This window comes from Cyprinodon variegatus, unplaced genomic scaffold (assembly GCF_000732505.1).
Source record: "Cyprinodon variegatus isolate N-32 unplaced genomic scaffold, C_variegatus-1.0 Scaffold706, whole genome shotgun sequence".
NCBI lineage: Eukaryota > Metazoa > Chordata > Actinopteri > Cyprinodontiformes > Cyprinodontidae > Cyprinodon > Cyprinodon variegatus.
In genome coordinates, this window is record NW_015151159.1 from 308,972 (window position 1) to 333,932 (window position 24,961).

The following is a 24,961-nucleotide window of genomic DNA, read 5'->3' on the forward strand; positions in this document are numbered from 1 at the left end:
GCACAGATCAATCAGACAGACAGAGTGCCCTCATAGGACAATATATGTCAGAGCAGAGAGGCAGGACCATTTGTCAGGACTAATGAGATGACACCCCTGCTACCATGAAAGAATAGGCTTTATTATATCCAAAAAATATTATAATAGGTTTCTGTGTTTCAGAAAACATCACTAGATGCATGTGTTATCTCTAAATGTCTATAAATTGCGCGTCTTAAAATATGTATCCTACTTTATAGTTCAGTAGCTTTATTTAAAAATAAATCTTGACCTAGTAGTCTGTAGTGCGTCTCTGCTGAGCTGCTCAGCGGGCAGAAGGGGGACAGAGGCAGAGCAGGCAGCCTGAAAAAGGAAACACGACTCGTTTATCGCGTCATTCTGGGCTCGGCCGTTGAGCAGGAAACAGCCTTTCCTCTCCAATTGTCGCCGTCAGAACAAACAGACATTTTTGTCTTTGCTCAATGCACCCCTCGGCACAGAACACGCGGAAGCCGGTCAGAAGGAAGAATGCCTCCTTCGATGGAAATAGCCGTCCTGCTCCTCGGCGTCCTGGCTTTGGAGACGCGCAGGAGCGCCAGCGCGCTTCACATCCAGCAGGCGTTCTCCTCTCCAAACCTCACCAATAACTTCGTGGTGGACCCTGTGTCTGGAAAGGTCTACCTGGCCACCGTCAACACAGTGTACCAGCTCAACGGGACCCTGAGCGTGGAGGTGGAGAAGAGCACGGGACCGGTGGAGGACAACCTGTTGTGCCATGCGCCACAGCTGCCTCAGGCTCCATGTGAGCATCCCAAATCCCTCACCGACAACTACAACAAGCTCCTGAAGCTCGATCGGGATCAGGGGGTCGTGGTGGTGTGTGGATCTGTGTACCAGGGGTTCTGTGAGCTGAGGAGGATGGGGAATATTTCAGAAATAGCGGTGGAGTTCCCACCGCGGGGCGAAAAGACAGTCTTCCCCAGCATGCTGAACATCGCCGCCAATCACCCGAACGCGTCCACAGTGGGGCTCATCTTCAAGAGCCACGGGGGGAACACCCGACTTTTAGTCGGGGCCACATACACAGGAGCTGGGACTCAGTTCTTCCCAAAGAACCACAGCAAAGAGGACCTGCGCTTCGAGAACACCCCGGAGATCGCCATCCGCTCCTTAAACACCCAGGATCTATCCAGGCTCTTCACCTATGACATCAATCCCTCTGAGGATAATGTGTTCAAAATCAAACAGGAGGTCAAAACCAAAAACAAACTTAACTTCGTTCACGCCTTCATCCAGAAAACTTACTCATACATCGCCTTTAACAATGATGCCAAAATGGGCCACAAGGAGAGCCAGCCGAACAGCATCCTGGCGCGGATATGTTTGGACAGCGACAGTCCCAGAAAGTCCACCGGGCCGGAGAGCAGGAAGCTCACCGAGTCCTACATCCAGATGCCCCTGCAGTGTGGATCTAACGGGAACATTTATAACCGCCTGCTGTCTGTGTATCCCGCCACGGTCCCCGCAGAAGGCGGTAGAGACCCGCAGCCTTATCTGTTTGGAGTGTTCTCCAAGGCGGACGCAAAGTCTGCGCTCTGCGCGTTCAAGTTTGGAGACATAGAGGAGGAAATCAGACAGGGGCGCAGGAACTGCTCCAACTCCCCGAGCAGCGACGTCCAGGTGCTGGACAGCGTTATCCAAGGCTCCGGGGCCGTCTGCGTCCAGAAGGGAAACCTGGTGGTAAGGAAACACACTCTATTAAATACTGGACCATAGCTGCTTCATGGATTGATGTCAAAAGAAAAATCATTAAACATAAATTCGAAAAGCTAGTGTCATAAAGGATCTGCAGGTAAGGCAAGACAAGGCAAGGCAAATGTATTTGTATAGCACAATTCAGTACAAAGACAATGCAAAGTGCTTTACATGATTAAAATATAGGAAAATAAAATAGAATCAAAGCAAGTAGGGTAAAAAAAAATAAAATAAAAAACACAGAAACAAAAAAGAACATTAAAAACAGTTGAACTAAAGAAAATAAAAAAGTTGAACTCATGATTTTTCAGTTGAACTGTTTAACCAGAACAGTGGAAGGCAATCCTAAACAAATGTGTTTTTAAGTCTTGATTTAAAGGAACCCAAGAACTGAAGAGAATATATTTCAAAATTTGCCTCAATATTTTAATATTTTCCAATTTAGGCACAGTCTCTACAGAAATATACACTTTATTTTATTTTATTTTTATTTTTTAACTAGAGCAAAGCAGTGAGGTATAAAGAAAGTTACGGTCCATATTTTGTGAAAACATTTTTTGTGGATGAAATTGTGAAAACAATTCAAACATGCAGTGCAAACAATAAGCATCAAAGGTCAAATATTCACACCTTAGTAGCTCCTATTAGAATAAAAGCCTAATCAATGAAAACGCAACATGTTGCCTTGAACAGAATGTAATAACAGAGAAATAGTGGTGGCAGCAGCTTCATGGGTCAGTCACATAAGGATGGAGCTACATACAGTATCCTGGGGAAAGAAAATCCACAACAACTAATATAAGAGGCTGACCAGAGGGAAGAAAGGTCACAGTTTAAATCAGATTTAAATCTAATGAATAATCTAAGAAAATTTAATTACTGCTGTAAAATGGTGCTCTCCTCCCAATCTGACTGAGTTTGGCAAAAACATAAGTCTCCAGATGTGCAGTGTGGACAAGGAAGTCCTCTAAAAGGCTTGTAACTGTAGGTTGCCATACCAAAAATTAACAGGGGGGCAGTTAATATAGATGCACACCGCACTTTTCAGATTTTCAATTGTAAAATTTTCAAAATCATGTTAAGGTACATCTCAATCATGTAAAATATTAATTTGTTTTAGAAAAAAAAAAAATAAAAAAGGTAAAAAAATTTTCAAAAAAAAATTTTTTGTATGTTAAAGTGATTTTATTCTTAAAGTTAGTAAAAAATATATAATTCAACATTAAAATATTACATCAGACCAATTTTTTTGAAAACAATCTAAAGCAGTGATAATGATGTATTTTAATGCCTACTTAAAGGTTATTTTAAAAGGGTAAGTTTGATCCCTGATCTGAATACATATTTCAACACTGAAATGTATGCCTACCTGCGTGCAATGCCATACTTTATGCCATTAAAATACATTAACCTTTCTGCTGCTATTCATTCCATGCTTTGATATGTTATGCATCATTATTATCTATTCCCAAACAAGGACAAGTAAAACACTCCAACTTACAGAATTGTTTAGTTTTGAACCATAGGCTGCTATAGATCCTGAGGGGGGGGGGAATCATGACCACTGTATCTCAGACAGAAAGTTAACCTCCTCCGCCCCGAGGCTCCTGACTCAGAGAGAGGATCTTCTATGTAAGCAGTAAAGGTCATTAGAGCTGAAAAGATCCTTCAGAGCCACTTGAAAGGTTGTGGGAATTCAGACTCCTCTCACACCCAGCAACCCCTCCCCTCTCCGTCTTATCAGATCTGCAGCAGAGAAAGGGTTAACAGTTTACTATGTTTTCCAGCTACTGTTTGTGAGTTAGTGTCGCTAACTATAGCTCGACCACAGATTTGGCGCAGCAGTGGAGTACAAATAGCCGCTTTGTTTATGTCCCGTGGTCAGACATTATCTTGTATTTCCACTCACATACCAGGCTAAATATTTGCCCTTAAGGAAACCTTTAAGATGAACACCATATTTACCTCTTTTGGATGCTTTTTTCACAATGAAGTCAAAATGAACTGGGAGTGTGATGAAATACATGATTTCTTTTGTTATAGTTCCTGCTGGTAGGGTGAAGGTCAAAGGATGCTCTGCCACAAGTAAGGAGCTGCCCTCCTCAGTGGCACCGCCTTATTGTCTGTGGCCCCCGGCGGCTCTATCCATGACCACTCGCCTGAATGGATCTAACATCCGAGTTGATCCTCAGGCCCCCTAAGATAGACTGCTTCTTGTTTAAATCGATGCAGTCCAGAGTTGTTTTTCTACTTTTGATGTCATAAAAATACTGCTAGAAGAAAAGTTAGTTCCCTTGGTTTAACATGAAGTGGCTTTGGACACGTGATCCTTTTTGTAGTTGACAGTTTGAAGGCCAGCACTGAAGGAAAGTCAGACACAATTTATGGTAAGAGAGATGAGGCTGTTAGCATGGGGCCCGTGGGAAACGACTCTACAAATATCCACTGCGCTTAATTCTTTCTCTCTCTTTTCTTTTTGCTTTTTCTTCTCCTCTCCTTTTTTTTGGGTTGAGCATGTTCTAAAATATTCACAGAATTCCCAATAGATCCTGGTGCTCATCCAAGCGTGGCACAAATGTTTTATCACTGCTTACCGAGGATTTGACAAAAGCAAAGTCTTATGAGTGTTGAAGAGCATTGTAATCCCTTTTCAAGTATTCACTGACATGCCCACAAAGTAATTTAGAGGAAATAGTAGCACCAGAGTGATAGCTCCTATCACACAACACTTGCTCTCCACCAGACATTAATCACACGGTGCTCCTGTTGTGCGCTGCGCTCCTCTGTCTTCTGATCTCTGTGAAAAACTGATGAGGATTGATGTCTTTTTGCCTTTGTCTGCCTTTCCAGTTGCAGCCTGAGCAGCTGGACTGCGGCGCCGCCCACCTGCAGCATCCTCTAGCTCTACGGAGGCCCCTCAGGGCCACTCCCCTCTTTGAGTACTCATCCCTAAGTTCGGTCTCAGTGGACAGTGTGCACCAGCACACTGTGGTTTTTCTAGGAACCAGTAACGGACGTCTTCATAAGGTGAGGCACACTGCCATAGCATTGAAGATGAATGAAACTTTGTCCAAATACGATTTCTGACAGTTAGATCTCCGCCTCTTATCAACAAGACCGTGTTTCCTTTATTGGGTAAAATAAGAAATAGGAAACTAAACATGCTGTCAGACCTTTATGGTGTTTATCACATTGTAACTTAAACACTAGTGCTGCATATTGCAGTGACAACAGTGATTCAGATTAGCCCAAATTTTCCTGCATTTTTCTCTTCATTATCTCATCTCATCATTATCTCCATGCAAAATGTCAGATTTTGCATCCCCCACTAGTCAAAAAACTGTGGCCATCGAGGGCAGGGGAAGTCCCTCCAACAGACCAAACATATGACTGTTATGCAAAACTTGCTTGCAGGCCCCAAAAAAATACTGAGGTCAAGAGTCCGTCACTTCTCAGTGGGTTCAGCGGCATGCTCCCAGAAAATACTTTTATTTCCATTATTTAAATCTATCTATATTCAGAGTTTTAAGTGGCGAAAGCAAGATCATAATGACTATTAGGTGCATTTCTCTCTTCCCGTTTCCCTACCAGACATTACAGGCATTATAAACTTTCAAACTTGATCTTTATATAATTTTCCCCTTTGAAGATTCTATATTAACGGTTAGAAATGTGTCACTAAAGACATTCCAGTATAAATCAGATAGGTTGCTTCATATTTGCCTATTTGCTACAGTATTTACAATAGACAACCAAGCCATAATACACTATTAAGTTGACGATAGTGCCTTATCTGTTTACTCTTGTTATTGAAAGCCACCCTTTCAACATATTTCTATTGTGGTTTTACTCAATATTTCAAGTATCATGCAATAAACATCTGACTTTTAAAACCCATACAGTTCTGGCACAGTATCTACCTTACTTTATTAGACAAAAAATACAGAGGACATGACCTTTGTGTCTTTAAATGGTAGTTACGGCCCTGCTTGTTTACATTTCTCTTAAACTACAAAACCCTTCCAAACCCATCCTATTATACTAAAGCAGTCATTTGCATGCATGAAAAATGTGATAACAACTGCCGTTTGATACTTTGTGCAGATATAATGGAGCGCTGTCTTTGTTGTCAGTATTTGGACTTCCAAATTCCCAGTTAGAAAGAAAGAATAACCAAGAGAATGCCTGCTGATGCAGGAATTGCAACTGGGAAGCTGTAAGATGCAGCAAAATACTTAAGAGGGGGGTGGAGTTAATCTCCCACTAGAATAAGACTCTAAACAAGTAGCTTTGGAATGGTTAAGATCAAAGGAAATTAATGGGGTTGAAAGGCCTATTCAAAGTCTTGACCTAAATCCACTAGAGCATCTGTATCAAGAATGGCCAGATAATTTTAAAAGGCCCTCTCTATCCACTCTGATTGAGTTTGAGCTATTTTGCTGGAGCAGAACTGGTTGAAATACCTGTGAAAATATGTTAGTTACATACCTGGATGGAACTGAAGGCACAGTGCAGCTAAATACAAAGATACATCTCACTTATTCAGATTTTCATTTGTAGAAAAACTTTCTGAAGTTCTAACCGTTTGCTCTTACTTTGGTATCAACTTGGTATTTTATGTTCAGCTACTGGATAAAACCCTGTAAAATGCGGTCACCATTACAAAAAAAAAATGACTACGACGCTCTACACATTACAAACGTATGGGAAAGAATGAAGGAAAAGGGTTAAAAGGGGATTTAAAGCACTACTTCCTCAGGTTATAGAGTTATTGCTGTTCAAATTGACCCCCCTCCGATTGGAGCTCAGGCTTTTCATCTGATTGAGCCTCGAAGCTTGGAAAAACTCTGGCATCAGGAATCACGCACGGCTGCTCTGAAGTGGCTGTCGCATCAGTCAATAAAACTAACCTTAGGTGTGTGAGAAAAACACTCAGAGAACAAGCAGGACTGTCTGCTTTCATCCTGCAGCTTTCCAGCACTGTCAACAATCAATCCCCCCCCCCATCTGCCTCTGTTTCAGTCATCCTTGGGTCATCCCTAAGCAGCCCTAATCATGTGCTCTAATGTTCCTCAAACCTGGTTATTGTCTGAGAGAGGCTCTTTAACAAGACGCTGGGAGGATGCATGACTCAGCCCTACCATGTGTTGGCCCGCGACCTCCGCTTTTACACATCCCACCGACTATCCAGCTTGTGTCTAATTAACAGCATTCCTTAATTCCTGTCTCAGTCACATTCCCAGTCACCCCTGACTGAGCTCCCTGCAAGCGCAACAATCTGCTTTCCTCAGATGCTCATGGAAACAACGCAAGCCCTACTCTGAGGGTCTTTTTTTTTTTTTTTTTTTGCATCAGCTCTGTACCTTTTACGACATTAAAACCATACATGGCTTTCATTGTTTTCCCTTGCCTCAGAAAAATGCGCTGCTTTGGCCCCAGCTGAGCTTGCAGTAATTGTTTTTTCGGAGGCTTTTTGCTGTAAACCAGATGCACCACATTGGTTGGGATGGTGTAAACAGCAGTGTGTGTGTGTGTGTGTGTGTGTGTGTTTATTACCTTGTGGGAACGGTGTAAGGCCTATTTCCCAGGAATATGCTACATTGTGGGGACTTACAGATACTTGTAGGGGCCAGTCAACTGGTTGCTATGAGGAAAAGTTCACTTCTTTGGTTACGTGTTGGGTTTAGCATTAAGTTGTGAATTGAGTTTAGTTTTGGTTTACTTCTAGTATCTACTAGTAATGGTAAAGATCTGGGTATGGCAGTAAAAATAAATGTTGAATGAAAGTCCAGGTAAGGATAGTGGGATTAACATGTGGGTGTGAGCGTGTGTTTGCATGCATCTGTTTGCCTGATTGCAGGTTTGGCTGTGTTTTAGGTGTTGGATTTTGTCTGGAGGCCAGTGCAAGTGGGTTTAGTGATTCCATATGTTTACTTAGATGGATACAAACCCAGAGATTATACATGCGTGTGCGTCAACCTTGTTAAATCCAGAGTGTGTTGTGTTTCAGTGACCTTGCAGCAACAAGCTGCTGTGCTTTTTAGCTTTTTGTGGTTCTGATTGTTTGTGTGTGTGTGAATTAGCGTGTGTGTGTTGATTGTGCGTGTGTGTGTGCCCTGAGGATAGAGCTGTTACAGAGGTTAATGGTGCTGTTAGTGTGTGTAATGTGATTCTGACTGTGAGTTTGGCTCAGTCTAAACACAGGGGAGCAGTGGTTCAGATTAAGTTAGACCTCCTTTACTGTCTTTGAGAGAGCCCTCACTGAAGTAATTTGTAATTACATGCATTTTTTTAATGAAGTCTCTCCCTCCCCATTACGGCTAACTTCCATTTCCCTGTGTCTGGCAGCTTCCGTCTCTATCTCACTCCCTCCCTATAATCCAAATTTGCTCCCTCCATCTTTCACTACATCACTCCTCTGCCCCCCATTTAGCTCTGCTTTTATTTCACTTCTGATGTAAAAAAGCCTTTAATTCTCTATTAAAATTGTCTTTCTACAGTCCGGACCAGATGTTTAAATAAAGGATCTTGAAAGACGCAAAACCTTTTTATTACTGTGTGATATTAAATCCCACTAAACCATTGCGGTTTGGATGAACAGAATCATTTCTATTTGCTTGAAGGCAGACTAATGAGTAAAAGATAAAATAGCGGAGCATTTTTTACAAGCTTCTGAAAATAATGTGCCGCTATTATGGCCATTTTCACCTGACACAACAGATAAATTGAGGTCAGTAGTTTGCCTTCTTAAGTATAAGGCTCAGTGATTGTTGATTCAAAACATTTACTTTATTGTCTTTATGACCCTTTAATAACTAATTTGGTGTTGTTATTTTGGTCATTGCTAATTTGGAATTCATTTACACCAAAGTTTGAACTTCTTAGTTGCTTCTTGAGATGTTTGTTTAATTTGTCTGTTTTCTGCAGTGCACTAGTCCCCACCACAGGACATGCATAGTCTTTGTCACTGATTGCATTTCTAAGTGGTAATCTGGGTTTTGCTGTAATATGCAAGACAGTTTCACTCCCACCTCATCAAATGCTGACGCTTGGTCAAGACCCTGTGAAGTCGGATACTGAAAGGATGGAGGTACCCCACTTGTCATTATTTGATGCGCAGGGTGCATGACACCTTGTGGTAGGAACTTGCGAAAGTTTTTCATAAACTGCAAAGTAAAAAAGTAGCACTAACCCATCCCTAACCCTAGAGCATACACTCCTAAAGCTACCGATGATAAAATTGTTGGTAAAATGTCTTTAAAAGTTTGTTGAGATTCAAGTGTCTGCAAATTGTCATTTACTCTGGTCGTCAATATACTGTATGACATGAGCTGTATCCCCTACATACCAGTATGCGATTCGCTAGTCAGTGTTTGAAGAGTTGGGAGTGACCATGTGTGGGCTTTGGGAAAAATTGCTTCTTCCTCTATGAGTGGCTTTTCAGTCCTAGTTTTAATGTTGATGATTACTCTCACTTACCCACTGCTACTTTTTCCACATTGATTTGCTGATGTTGCTCTAAAGCACATCTATCATTGGGACACAGAACCCACTTCTTTGACAAACCGTGTGTTGGCTGGACATTCCCATCATGCATTTCATTACTTAAACTTTTCACCTAAGGCCTCTAAAATAGAGGGTTTAGTAGCCTAGTGGTTAGGGCATAGAGCTTGGAATCCTGAGGTTCTGAGTTCAAGCCCCACTCCACAGACTGCCTTTCTGGGTACCTGAGCAAAACCCTGAACCCTAAACCACCGCACAATGGCAGCCCACTGCTCCCCAAGGGGATGGGTTGTAGAGAATTCATCTCGTTGCAGAGAATTCATCTCGTTGCAGAGAATTCATTTCATTGCTCTGTACTTGTGACAGTGGAATGACAATAAGGTTGAATTCTATTCTATTCTAAAAAATGCAACCAAGAATGAACCAGAATTGTTGTGGTTTAGAATGTCTTACGTTTTTATCGACAGCGGTTCATTTCTCAAAAAAATATTTCAATCATTATTTTGTCTTTTAAAAATCAAGTAAAAATGTGCTAATCAAACAACATGAGATGTCTGCTTCAAGGCTGAACAATAATTGAAGGTATTGTGATACCTTCTAAAGTATATTTTCCAATTGCTTTCTCTTTCCTACTGCCCCACCTTTGTCGATCTTTATTCTCCTGATTTTACACCCAGGTACGCATCCAAACACACACTCACATGTGGAGAAAGGGCAGAAGAAATGAGTGGACAGCAGCTGAGCGTCCGTATTTAAATAGTGTCTGTGATCTGTGCGAAGATAGATAGAGAATGAAGACAGAGCGACCTGCCAGTGCAGCAGGTGTTTTGCTGGCTGACCGGGTGGTGCTTTGTGCCACAGCTCAGCTTCTATTCTTTACTCCATCCAGGTGTGTGGGCTGCTGTTTGCAGGCTCCTCACTGTGACGATCTGTTCATGTGTTTCCAGTCACTGGGGCGCGGGCTGAAGACACAATACAGCTGCTTACTATCCCCACTGTGTCTGCTTATAGCAGTGGTGGGTGGTGTTAGAAAACGACAGCGATGTTTGAAAGCTGAGACAATCCCCTTTACCCGAGGTTTACTAAGCCTCTGTCTGCGCAGATTTAAAATTATCCGCCCAGTGGGTGGTGACATTTTTCCCCTACAAAAACACCCAAACACTTTGGACTTTTTCCAATTCTAAAATCTAACACCCAGAAACATCAATATATTTTATTAAAACAAGCTTTGCAAAAAATTACACTCGGTCCTTAAGATCTGTAAAGTGTGACACCTATTGGTATTCCTTCTCCCTTACATTGATACTCCTAACTTAAGTTCAGTTACGGTAATCGATTCTTCAAAATACACCTATATTGTAAATAAATATTACTGTTTTTTTATTTTATTTCAGTTTAACTACCTATGTTTTCTGCAGGCTGTAGATTTTGATTGGTTGGATGGATGGATGGATGGATGGATGGATGGATGGATGGATGGATGGATGGATGGATGGATGGATGGATGGATGGATGGATGGAATGAAACTGGTCAGAGGCAGCAAAAGCATAAAATCTAGAAGGGAACATATCTTTTAAGCAGGAAAGCAAGACTGAAAATACAGAAAAATTCTGAAAGAATAGTGAGGGTTATGATTTTTTTAGCATGGCTAGTCAAATTTAATCCATGACAAAACTGTCATGGGAACGGTGGGGGGTGGCAGTTATGAATGAAGAAACAAAACAAAGAAAATGGAAAATAATGCATTATTTTTCTTTCATTTAAAACACAGGCTCTACTTTGTGTTGGTCTGTCACATAAATTCCCAATAAATAAATTGAGCTTTTTCCTGTAATTTGACACTGGAACTGTACAGAAACTATGAATGCTGTTCCAAGTCTCTTCATGTGTCCCACAGATGTAGCAACAACAGAGCCCTTGCTTGTCATAAAATCGCTCTGTTTCTACGAATGGCAGGATGTTCCCATTGAAGAGGAACCTAACAAATTGCAGAAATGAGGGCTTTCTCTGTTAGCGTGACAGGAAGTCACACTCAGCACTGTTGTTTTTTCCTACAAAGGTCTTCATTTGTGAGTGTGTCTATGTGTGCATATGTTTGTGACCATGTTAACCATTTTATTATCCGGGGCTGTCAGAAAGCAAGTCTGTAAATAAATCACAACCCAGAAGAGCAAGATTGGGCACAATGCTTAAGCAAATGTGTTCTAAGAGGGTGGAAAAATAAAAACATGTAAAATAAACATTTAAAGGAATTTTCCCAAAGCTTGCAAATAGAGATTATGACTAAATAACCGTGTGACCTTCTGGAAGTTATTAAAATATACAGTATTAGAGCCAATCACAATTCATTTTAGTTTAGTTGACTCTGTCATGATTACATGTCAGACAAAAACCTTAATTCATGAGTTGTTTAAGCAGAAAGTTCTCATGGTAATGGATCAACATTTGGTAAATTCAAATATCACATGAGAGACTCACTCATTTTTAATCCAGTTCTAACTGACCAATTTTACAAAAATGTTCTTATCAGGTAATGAAGTTAAAGGTGCCTCTTTAAATCATGGCGACACATCAAAGCCTTTAAATTTATAGACAAAAACAATGTGTCTTCACGCAAAAGAAAACAATGTAAGAAAAAAATGAAATCACAAATTGAAGTCGCCTGTCACAAAAATAATTTAAGTCTGAATTTAAGTTTTCTGAATTTCATTCAGTTTGTTTCAGTTAAAAAATTTTAGATTTGGTTCATTTCAATTTAGTTCACCTCAGTTTAGCTGAATTAAACTCTGTTCAATACAACTGAGTCCAATCAGGTTAATCATATTTCAGTTCATTTCTTTTGTAATTTATTTTAGTCCCATTCAGTTCAGCTCAGGTCAGTTCAGTCATTTGATTTAGTTTTATTGCACAAGCCTTAAACTCTGAACAAGCTATAGTGATTATTTTAAAGTCTTCAATTCAACAAAATAGTCAGAAATAGATGTTATACCAGAAGCTCCTGTTTAGGTTCAGTCGTTCACAGTGCCAGCTGGTGGATGGTTTACTATCTAAGGAAGCTGGGCCACTTCTATTTGACCATTGATTCTGCAATATTTGCTCCCCCTGAAGAACATTTCATTATCATGCAATCAGTTCTCTCCTATTTAATATCTTCAATTTGTAAATTTGCAAAAAATATAAATCAACACAAGTTGGTTAAAAGTCATGCATACGGCAATGCTGAAATGTAGGATGACTGATCTACCTGTTGTTTATTTGCTGAAGTTTTTCTTTGACTTTCAGCTACACTTCATAACCTTTAGATCAGTTTTATGCCTTTGACCACTTCCTTTGTCCTCCAAACAAGAATGCTAAAAAAGCTGATGATGATTTTAATGGTTACATTAATATTTTAATGGGCAGCCCTTGAAGCCTCCAATAAGTACAAAAAGTATTTAGTTGAGCAGCAGATGGGTGAAACCTGTCAAACATTGTAGGTGGATGCAGCCTCTAAGCAGATATTCTGGTGTGAGTCACTAAAACCAAGAAAACAAATGTATGCCATATTTAGTAAATCATCTTGTCTGATAAAATATGTGGTGTTTAGAAAAAGCTGGTGGATTTGAGTGGAGGTTCTCTGGTTGGTTTGATCCTTTCTTATCTAACCTCTCTCTATTTTGCCCTCAGTTGACCTTCTTGCCAAACAGAACCTTGGCCAGCCAGAGGACCACGAAGCTACCAGCCGCAGAAGCAGTCCACCATATCATGACCTTCGACCCCAACAACAGCAACTTCCTTTATGTCATGACCTCTCACCATGTAAGCACACAGCCGCAGACAATTTTTCAGTCGGTAGATGTTTACTGCTTGTCTTCACAGATGTCATCATGGAGAAAAACCACAGGAACCACATTCAGAATACATCTGCTAACATGCAGTGGAGGCTCATTGCTCCCATCTAGCAAAACATGGTTAGATTTAGTATGATGCTCTACGCTCCTTTAGACTTCAGAGCTACAAGGAGGTTTCATAACTGCAGCACGTATGTCTGCATGTGGTTGCACTTTCAGCATTTTTCTCACCGGTGTACCTGATTGTTTTCTGCACAGAGATGAAATCACGATGTTTCCTGTGACAGACACATTTTAAAATGCACACTGATGAGCTTATGCTTTTTTAGACATGCATGACAATTTGCTGCAAAGATAAATGCTGCACTATCCACAACTTTCTGCTGTTAAGTTGAAATCTTAAACATCTTTCCTTAAAATTAAGCACTTTTAAAATTAAAAGTTCAAAAAAATAAAAGAAACGCAAAGCAAATATATTTGTAATTCGTGTTTCAGTAATAGGTCAGTTCATAGTGCTTCACCTGCAAAAAAAAAGAAAGGGAAAATATAGAAAAAAATACAGTGCAGCTAGAGGAACAGTAAAGCCAGGAAAAGGAAAGTTGGACAACTCACTCAAGATAATGTTTATTTACCTGACAGTGTGAATACAACAGTCCCACTTCTATGATTTTAGCTTTTTTTCAAATGCACCATATAACAACAACAAGGGAACACAACTAAAATCAATAAAAATTTAGGAATAACAAAAACAAAAGTATCAGACTGCCAATAAAACCAAGGGATGAAACTGTTTTTAAAGGCATTTAAGTAGGTAAATGGAGGACATTCCTAAACAGTTGAAACAGAAATAAAGGCAAAATTAAATGTTTTTTAAATCCTGATTTGAAATAACTCAGGGTATTTATTGTAGTCGTCTATGAGCCTGTGTAAGGACTTTAAAACTGAGATGATGTGCTCTACTTTGTTAGTTCTAGTGAGGTTAAAGCAGATATGGGGGACCTGGAGTCAACAGGTCATCTCTAATGCTGATTCCCAAACCGCTCCATAACCATTAACTCTTAACTATCAAGTCTCACTCGCAATAAAGTCACACTCGCAGCTGTGGAAGGCGCCTTGATTAAAGGTGGGGGGGTGTAAACGAGAATGGAACAGCCTCTTTCCTCCAATGGAAAAAGAAAGCAATCGTTGCTACGGCAACAAAGTGACGCCCCATGCGCATAGCTGTAGCTCTGTAGGTTAACATAACATTAAACATAAGCTGAAGTAACTCCTGTTCACCCTTGATCACAACTCCTTTGTTTGTAAAATTGTTACTAGATGAAGAAAATCTTGTCACATTCCGTTATTTATTTATTGTACACATTTCACTAGTGCTTAATATTTGCTAAATCACCTGGTGATATTATAGAGCTGTTTGTCATCATTATATAGTCATTTATTTAATTTATTATAACCTAAGCTTGGGTGAGTATATAGGTATTTAATTGCTAGGGCCCTATGATCAAACCTTGGAGAACAGCACATGTGATTTTTGTGGTCTCTGATGTAAAGTTGTTTATTGACACAAATAATTCCTTGAAGTCGAACTTCAACCAGTCAAGTGTAAACCAGGTACATTGCTCTGTATAACAAATTCAAATTAATTCAAAAACATCTTATCGGTCATAATGGGAAAGTCAACTTTGTACATAAAGGTAGAGCCTTTAGCAAATTTTCTTAGACGTTAATAGCGGTGGGCAGAAAGATCTCCTGTACCAGTCTCTCTAAATGCAATTCTGGAATAAAAATGCTTTACGACAGTCTTAAAGAAGAGGATTATTAATGTTATGCATTATATGAAAAAAATGTTCTTTATATAACCTACAATGCACAATTTGTTGGATAAGGCTATAAAATTAAATGGAGGAAACAGTCTTGCAGGAAGGGATTCATGTTAATAATGACAAAATAATGTTTGGTTTAAGCGTTTTACCCTAAATAACTAAGGCCTAAACTTGTTGTATTTCACAGCAGTGTACATGCTATTTTTAATTTAACAAAGTGTCTAATCCATGGGGGATGCCAGAAAAAACTTTTTTTTTTTTCCAGAGGCCACACGACATCATTAAATTGCTTGTTATGTCCGCCCAGCAGTCCAAATCCCACAGATGACCTAATTACAAAGATTAAGCAACAGAGGAAAAGAAGCAAATCCCAACTGCTGACAAGCCACAGCCAGCAGATGTTGCATTTATGCATTCAGTATCATATTAACCGACTGTCAGAGCTGTGACAGTTATCTGCTGTTATTTATTTCATATGTAGGACTCTTACCAAATTTTATATTTCCTTAAAAAAAACATTAAATTGTCTTAAAATTGTTAACTTGGTTGTGCTTTGATGCTACTTTGGTGCAGATGCTGCGAGTGAAAGTGGCAGAATGTGATCTGTGGACGAGTTGCACTGACTGTTTGGGCGCTGGAGACGCCTACTGTGGCTGGTGCACCCTGGAGAACAGGTGAGAACAACAACTTTTCAGGGACTTCAAAGGCCCTCTTCTTGCTTGTTATCTGTTCATCTCAGCATCTTCCTTTCTTCCAGTAAAACATGATTCAATCAAATAATCATATGCTTTGGTGTCACACTCATGCCACGAGGTTGTTGATGTTATCAGCAAGTGGAGTTTGACTGTGGGAAGATTCACTTCCTGTCTTTTTTAAGGATGCAAGATCAGCTACTGCTTTTTACAAAATATAATCTCACATAGTTGTTGTTTTTGTACATAAATTGGAAAACTGATACCTCTGTGGAAACGCCTCTGCCCCCTGCTTTGATACTTGAGGATTAGTGAAAATCACTGGGGCTCTTTTCCCTGTTTTGGGATTTGTCACTCTCAGTTTGAAAGTTGGTTGGTTGGTTGAGTCTTGGCACCAACAGAGTGGGTTTTCGGTTTGAGAAACTATCCTTGGATGACGATTGATCTGCTTTTCACTGAGTCTTTGACTTGGAGGAAACATCATTGTTTGGAGAGCTCCCCTGGCTCTCGGTCAGTCTGATGGGAAGAGTGACAGGCAGGAAGAGCCCAGTGAGGAGTCACTTGGCTGAAGTGGAGCTGTGAGCTGGTGAAAGCACACAGTGATTAATGTGGCTGTGTCAGGATGGGATGTCTGGACCCACATCAGAAAATGGGTGTTGTTGAGCTACGTTTGTTTGGGTCTGGGTGTGTATTAGTTTGGTCCGGTGATAAAAGCAAATAGCCAGAGGCCATTCAGATACAGAAGGGTGGGAAATGTAGAGTTCTTACGTGGTCAGTCTCTCTCACTGTCAGTGGCTATTACTGATATAACAGATAGGGCTGAATGCCCAGGGTAGCATGTATGTACAGCCAATTGTGAACTTAAACACAGTTTACACAGTTTTCTTTCCTGCGATCTGCTCAAAATACTATATTTATCAGGTTTAATTTGGCATGAATAAGGAAATTAAAGTTCTGAGAAATCTTTGTAATGATAAGCTTTATTTCATATCCTATTCTCTAAATGATGAGTTCATCCACAGCTAACCTTTACAGTTTCGAATAACAACCAGCATCTTTACCAGAGTGACAGCTCCAGTACAATTGCTGGACTGCTGTTGGGCAGAGAACTTTGATTTATAGAATTGAAATAAACTTTTTTTTATGAATTAATGCCCTACTTTATAAAAAAAAGTATCTCAAAAATGTTTTGGGAATAGCAGATCTAATTCAACACATTATGTTGTTTAAAATAGCAGACAGATAAGCTAACACAATTTAAAATAAAGGAAAGCTTTTAGACAAACGAGGTTCCCATCCAAAAGCCAACACATCCTACTTTGGCTTGATTTCTAAAAATGTACCCATCGGTTACCGCTGCTCAAGTATATTTAAATTCACAGGCATCTGATATAAAAAGTTACACAGAACCTACATAATTGCCTTATAATGCCATGGCAATGCCGGACCTACATTTCAAGTCATGTTAACTAAAATGTTGGAAAATGCCGTTTTGCACATTTAGCACAAAATTATTGCATCAACGCAATAAGTTTCGCCATCGTCATTGCTGACAAAAATAACACTGAACCCTTGTAGAGAATTGACACTTCTTATATTTCAGAGAGCTTTAACCATATTTCACCATAGAATACTGCATATATACTTTTTTCAGATTACACATAAATAGGGACACAAAACACTAGAAAAGGTTGTTCACAGCACCTACTGTTTCTCCACTCTTTTCTTATCTTTAGAAATTCATAGCAATGTTTTCCTCTAAGCAAACATAAATGACTAAGGAACTGAGTGGTTTCATGTCAGGGGAATCCTGACTGCACTGATTATCTCTAAGATATCGAAAGTTATTCCACCAGTGCAAGATTGTTCTATTCTATCCAGAGATGGTTTAGAACATAGTTTTATATAATTAAAATCACAAAGAAAAGGTGAAAGGAGTTTGAGCTCAGCAGAAGTAGGGACTCGCCCAGAGCTCCATTTAACTGAGACCCGCCACTGCTGGCTGTTATCTCCCTGTCTCCTCTCTTTATTTATCTATCTGTTGTCTCTTTATTCCGCTTCCTTTCTCGCTTCACTGCATTTTTTTTTACTCTAGAGACTCTCCCTGCCCACCGCCTTCTATTTTTTAATTCATTGTCCTTATACTCCAGTAGCTTTGAAAATTTTAGCCATCTATCTCTCAGCCTGCTGCCCTGTCTCCTTAGTTCTTGTCTTCTCCTCCCCTCCGTGCCCCTGTCCCCTTTCCTATCCCTCTACAAAGGAGCGTTGATTGTGCTGATGGTAGTGGGAGGGAGCGAGCACACTGGTTCTTTTTACAAGGAAATGTCAAAGTGTGTAAGCCTGCGTGCAAGTGTCAGCCTGAGTGTGTCTCTCTCTGGCTTTCAGAGGCCAGGGAGCTGATGTCATGAGTGTTTGTGCGTTTGATGCACTGTTTGGCCAGGCCTGCCGGCCACTGGGTTGGCTCTGTGGTTTCGAGGCCTGGGGGATGAAGTGTGGGGGTGGATCATCTCCTTCATCACCTCACTGTCTTATACAACTGCAGACAGTGTGAAAAAAAAGAAACAGTTCTCAAAATCTGTGAAGCCACCACTGTCCCTTTGAGGGGCCAGTTGGATTATACTCATGGCTCTGACGTCTCTCAGTATGTTTGCAGGAGGATGGTACATGAAAACATATCTGTTCACTCTTTTGAGGCGGCATTGTTGTCAAAAAGATGGAGCTACTTTCTGTAGTAGAGATAAAACCCAGTCCTTGATCACTGCTTTCATGCTGGCACTGGTTTAATCTGCCACATGTCACAGGAAAGCACTTAAACATCTTTATTTGAAGCAAATTATGCATGACATGCCTTCTTTGCTATTCACAAATTATCATGCTTATCTGCATGTTCTTATCTCCCACTAACTTGGTGTGTGTTTGGGTGCGTTTGTGTCGGCGTGAGCACTTCAGAAACTCATATGTTCTGCTGCTGTTTAACAGCCTCACTGGCTTCCCACCTCCTCAGACACTCTGGGGGGTGATGAGTTTTCACAGGTCATATTTTAGCTGAAAATGTTGACTCTGTTTATTTTAAGGGAGCTTTTGTGAAAAGCTTTTTAAAGTCTGGCAGAGTGTGGAGAGGAAGAGGAGGAGTGTTTGCATGTCAGAACTGTATTTTCATCGCCGTTTGTATTAGTGTTTCACGGGAAAGTGAGCTACTTTGAATTAATTTCTTCACAGTGCAGTGTTTGAGAAAATTGCTGTTTGAATTAACAGGAGAGGTGTGAATACATTTTAGGAAAGAAAAAAATGCTATGAGTGAGTTTGTTGTTTTCATTCTCTAACAGAGGGATAGCTATAAGTTATGCACTTCAATAATCAGTTTTTTAATGGAAAATGGCTTAGAGAGAGCTATTGTTTGAAGAAAGCTTTAAGGCTTGTAGTTTGCCACATATAACAATCGGGAAACAGCAAACATGTAAGGCAATTTGGTCAGACGTAAATAACAATGAACAATACTCCATGCATGGTGGAACCTAGGCAGTAAAAAAATAATAAAAGATGACACTAAACCCTTGCCAATTCCTCACTAAATAAAAGGGATGGTAGTTCTCCCCTATAGATGTACCTGTAGTAGAATTATTGATCAAATATGTATCGTCAGGCTGAAAGACAGCAGGATGCTGTCGGTCAGCCTCTATGAAAAATCCCCAATGAGGTTTGAGCCTCAGTTTATAGAGGTAACCAGTAAGCAAGTAGAGTCCTGATTGGATAACATGCCAAAATATGTCTCTGCCAGTGAGGCTAAACCTCTTAGGGGCTCAATGGAGCAGGGGAGGGTTGTAAAGCTGGCTGCTCAATGCTGATTGGCAAGCAAATTTAAGGATTTTTGACTGACAGTGAGGAGGTCTGTATTTACATGTGTTATGTGTTTCAACATTTGTTAATGCAGTATGTGATACCGTGCAGTTGTAGCACACCAACCTTGCTGTGAAACATGGTGGAAGTAGAATCATGCTGTGGGGATGCTTTTCTTCAGCAGAAACAGGAAAAGTGGTTAGATCTGATGAGCAGGAGTAGAAGCAGTTTTTTTTAACAGTTTTTGAAACTAGTCAAAGTTTGTTTATCAGACTTTATATTGTTTAATATCTGTATCAGATAAGTAAATTAGTTTTAATTAATTTCTCCACAGTGCAGCATTTACGTACACTTCTGCTTGAATTACCAATGTTTAAATACATTAATTAAATAATTGAAAATAATGAAAAGAAAGACTTTCCCCCTTTCAGTTTGATGGCTATTTTTCCATTATGATATATAATCATAATGGAATGTTTGGATGTTTGCTTTATTTTTCTATAATTTGAGATATTCAGTAATCGAAATATAAAACTTTGACTTAACTGCATGATGCTGAATATATTTGGCTGGAATCAGGGAAGACTGTATCAGTGGTTAGCACTGTCAGTAAAAATAAAAATACCGGTGGTGGCCTGGGGACTTTCCTGGTCAAGTTTACATGTTCTGCCTGCACCTTGTGGGTGTTTTATGGCTTCTCTCCACATCTAAAAACATAACATTAAGTTTATTGCTGATCCTAAATTAGCAGTAGGTGTGAATAGAAACAAGAATAGTAGTCTACTTTTCTGTTTGATCTGAACTGAATGTACCCAACCCCTGCGAGGCTCTCAGATTCAAAGCATCTTTAGTGCGGATGAAGGAAAATAACAGTTCTTGCAAAGCCTTTTTTCCTGTACTTAGCTACTGTAGATCATGATTTACCACATTTTGTAGGATTACTACACTGGACCACTCAGCAAGGGTCCACATTTTTGACCAATAAGCTGAACAATCTGAAGGAGCATTTTTCAGGAAGAGGATATTAAAGGTACAGGTGGTAAAAGTCTTCGAATGTCATGGACAAACTTTTTACTTAACAGTTAAACCTGTGGAAGCAATCCCTCTCTTACTTACAGTACATCAAATTCCCTAAATGATTCTGTTTCCTGTTCTATGACCATTAGAGTGACACCTTGTGTGGTCATCTGCACCTGCAGCCCATCTATTTTAAAGTTTGCCATGCTTTGTTCAGTTTCACCCTACTTTAGTTTGCACAAGTAGATAGGAGAACTACTGTCCTATTATTATCATACTAAACCAGTCTAATTCAATGTACCCACAGAGCAGCTATAAATAGCACAAGTCCAATACACTCAAACCCAGCTGGTTAGACAATGCCTGTTGGAAAATGATTATACAAACAGGTCCACTCAATTATAGGGAGGCATTGCTTCTGCATCAATTCCTTGTACTGATAGGGGCTCTTTGATGTTTTTAAGGGTTTAACCTGTTGGGAAACACTTGATTCATATGGTGGAAAATGAAAACAATTTAGGAGCTAAATTAAAGTTTTTCACTGTATATTTTTGCACTGTAACGCCTTTCTTTTCCCTTCCACAATTCCAATACTTAAAGGTAAATTTGCATTTAACACTGTCTGGTTGCAAGTATGTCTAGGCTGCAACATTGTGACCTGGGGAAGCTTAAAAAGTGCCATGATTTCATTGAGTTGTTGGTCTTGGCCTTTTGTTTTCCTCCTGAGTAAGCATGTGACTCAGGATTATAGAAAGACATTATGCTTTTCAGTTTGAGCGGCGAAATATATCTGATTTAATGACAGCATTGCAGTGTAATTGTGCAAAATATCTCATTTTAAAGGACTGCTTGAGAGCAATTTGTGGTTGGTTTTTATATTTCTAATACCAGTAATGATTTTAGACAGTTGGATGGACTCTTACAGGCTTTGATGGCCATTATTTAGTTTTAGTTGGATACTTTAACTTATAGTAGTGGGTAGATACATCATGATGAGGGTGAATAAATAGTGGAGTGAGGCAAATGTAGCTTCCTTGCAACCAATCTCATTGTTTTAATAGTCTAAATCAATAAAACATTGTAAAAACATTCACTTGTGACATGGCGGAGCTCTAGTTTTAATGGGCTTGAAGGCTTTACTCTGTCACAGCTCACATAAACATTGTATAAATTAAGGTTGTTTTATATATGTCATCCTAAAAGTACTGTAGTTGACTTACTGCAATGGTCCAAGATTGAACCAGTGGGTTTTGCAGCTATCCAAATATTTTGCCCTATCAGTGATGTCTGCCCTCTTAAATTGTCTTAACAGCATTCCTATTATCCAAAGCAAACAATGATTATCATCCCTTTGTGCATTTAAATCCACTTTATTGGGACCTTTGAGAATGTGTTCAGAGTTTATGAGTTTGTTTGTGTCTGGCTGGTTTTATTTCTTTTTTTCAGATTGCTTTCAGAGCCTTCGTTTTTATTTTTAGCTCGGTAGCTGACCTCTTATACCCTCCAGGTCCCTAAGTGCCATTGGGACTGAGATTTTGAACATCTTCTTTCCTCAAAACACAAATCCCCGCACTTAGAGTCACACAGATACACACTTTACTTTAAAACAACCTCTAAAGTGTGAAAGGAAAGTAGGATGCGCCAAACTCATTATGTGGCATGTAAGGAGGACACTAAATGGGGCCCTCTTTAGGTTCTTCCTTTCTCTGAGGTCACTTTGTCCTTTCAGTCAGAGCTGCAGATGAACTAAGCTCTCTGCCAACATTGATGTTCATTAGTGAAACACAAGTCAAAGTGTGACGCCACCTCGCTTGTTGAATGCCCTTTTACAAGCTTTCCTGTACCAGAGGTTCATTATATTCACAAACTTACACACTATCCCCTTTATATGTGTCCTTCAGAAAAACACACAGACTCATGGATGCACTGTTGCTTCATGCAGATTAAGTCCCAGGCTGGTAGTTTTTGTTATTCTGATATCTGTGACTCGTCCCTGATCTTGGCGCCTGCCGGATTGGTTACCATAGCAATATGTGTGACCTAGAGTCAAGTGGTCTCCTGTGCCGAGCCAGGCAAACTGACAGGCGAGGTCTGAATGTGACATTAGGAGACCAGAGCACCTCATAAATCTGTGGGAAGCAGACCGTGAAACCCAACGGTGAGACTTTGACAAGTTCTAGAATGAAAAAGAAACTGAAAAGTTGGTGCTCTCCCCACATAGGATGGAAAGTTGACCTTAAAGCTCTGCATTCACACATGCACGACTAAATTACAAGATGCCATGATGACAAGCAATTATTAGATGTGATCATAACGTCAAACGGAACATGGTGAAATTTTTTTTTTTTTACTAAAGTGCATTTTAAAGCCTTTTTAACTGTGTTTTCTCCAATAAAAACAAAAACAAAAATCTCACCAACTTTGCTTACACTGCCATATTAAAACTAGAATCTATGATAAGTTTATTGGACTATGTTCTCTTAACAAAAAATGCATTCAATGTTTAGTGGGAAAAAAATCCCAAAACATCACATATTCAAATAATAATTTGAAGTGTGGTGAGCTTCAGAAGTCATCTTCGTAGTTATTATCTGCCCACTTATCAAACAGATAACGTCTTTGGGTAACTTAATCTCACTATAGAACCAGCTGCTCTAATTTGGCTTTAGAGAGTTTAAAAAATATATTACTAAACAAATTGCATCTGAAATGTGTCTTCATACCAACACAACCAATGCAAACTATAGCTTCATCTCCTTAGCAGGATATCAAGGGCTGAAGACGGATAATCATCCCGTCATTTAACTCAGGTATGTGGAAGCAGGGAAACACCTAAAATATGCAAAGTTGTGAGCCCAAAGCAGCAGGTTGACCTATGTCGGGAGCTGCAAAGGTCCACTAATAATTAAGTTGCAAAATCAAACTTTTTGGTTAACATTTAAAATGTTGTTATATGGAACAGCCCATCTGCAAAGAAAGAAATGGTGGTGGCAGCATCTTGTTGTGGGGAGAGGAGAGTCAGTTGGAGATATAAGGAAAATTGAGCTAAATCCTAAAAGAAAATGTAGAAGAGGCAAGACTATGATTATGGCAATGGGTTGCTTTTCATCAGGACTGCACCTCTAACATACAAACATAGCAATAATAAAATGAAAGCATTTTTTTTAAGAATGTTTTTGAATTCTAGAAATAAATCCATCTTACAGTCTGTGGTGAAAGCTGAATATCACTGTCCACAGATGCTTAGTGTAACTGAGGTTCAGCTATCTTTTAACAGTCTTTAGATGTGCCAATCTGGTAGAGACCTACCCTTGCAGAACAGATTGGTCTACAAATATAATAACATTGTTTGATGAAAAATGAAATCTATGCATCATTTTCTAAAAGCTTGAAATATGTTGGATGTAATAAATAATGCAATAAAGTTTGTGGGTTGGAATACCTTTGCAAAGTGTGGTGAAATGTGACGTGATAAGTCGATATGTATATGAATTATATTTTGTTACTTTATATGTAGATGCAGCATCCAAAACGAGTGTGCCCGAGGTTTGATGCCACGCTCCTGGATCAGCATTGGTCAAGGCCCCCAGCAGTGTCCCTCCATCACCCTGACTCCCTCAGAGATCAGCATCTCTGCAAAAATCGAGGTACGGTTATCTCTCATCACCCTGCTGTTACCATCACCTGTCATAAACGAAACAGTCATGCCTGCTGATCTTTATAAAGGCATGGCAATAATGGGGTCACCGTATTTAAAGCTGATTTTTTTTTCCCTACACACTTTTATAATCTGACACCACATCTCTATTATTATAACCCAGTTGGTAAGTTCAGGCAACTGCTGTTTTATGCCGCAGCCCCCCTGTAATACCACCTCCTCTTTTTCACTACAGTTGACATTCATCTGCTTGTTTAGCTTTGTGATTTACAACAGTACTGCCTTTGTTCATGGTCACCACTCTAATAGCACCTCAGTCTAAATGCACTTCGTTAAACAGAATCACATGTAAGCCCTTTGTGCTTAGATAAGTGATACACAGCTGTTAAACAAACACACAGATGCCAAGTGTATATTTAAAGCTCCGTTTTACCCTCTGAGTTCTTTGAATGCTCTCCATAATTAAAGATAAAGCTTTGTTTTTACTTTTTTTTAAACAGAAACATGTAACTGATGGTGCACTGGAAGCAGCGCTGCATGTTCAGCTATATAGCTGGGCTATGAAGGGATAAACCACTGTAATGAAATGTGCCAGCTTCTAATCTAAGGTGGCTTGAATTTCTGAGTAATTTGAAAATAGTATAGTATCCGCAGTGGTGCCTTGAAATACTGAGTTTTTGTGATGTGATGGAGGGAAAAAAAATCCAGTTTTCCCCCATATATTTAAAATGACATGTGTACCAAGTGTTTCTAATGAAAACCCAAAATTAGGGTTGGTAAGTGTGTTGTATATATAAAAAAAAAAACTCAATGTGTCACAGGTTCATGGCTGCATCAAGCTTTAAAAAAAAAAAAAAAAAAAAAAA

General features: G+C 39.6%; 1 protein-coding gene across 4 annotated transcripts in view; it reads left to right on the top strand.

The window, feature by feature from the left end:
- Positions 1 to 294: 294 nt before the first annotated feature.
- Positions 295 to 24,961, top strand: part of plxnd1 (plexin D1) — a 105,897-nt gene continuing 81,230 nt past the window's right edge. Inside the window, exons 1-5 of one of the 4 annotated variants that reach the window (XM_015394741.1) lie at positions 295 to 1,719; positions 4,585 to 4,761; positions 12,905 to 13,036; positions 15,465 to 15,565; positions 23,955 to 24,084. In XM_015394741.1, coding sequence (XP_015250227.1) covers positions 508 to 1,719; positions 4,585 to 4,761; positions 12,905 to 13,036; positions 15,465 to 15,565; positions 23,955 to 24,084 — 1,752 coding nt within the window. In that variant the 5' untranslated portion in view covers positions 295 to 507. The remainder of the gene's footprint in view (positions 1,720 to 4,584; positions 4,762 to 12,904; positions 13,037 to 15,464; positions 15,566 to 23,954; positions 24,085 to 24,961) is intronic. The other 3 variants (XM_015394743.1, XM_015394740.1, XM_015394742.1) reach the window with 3 other exon arrangements.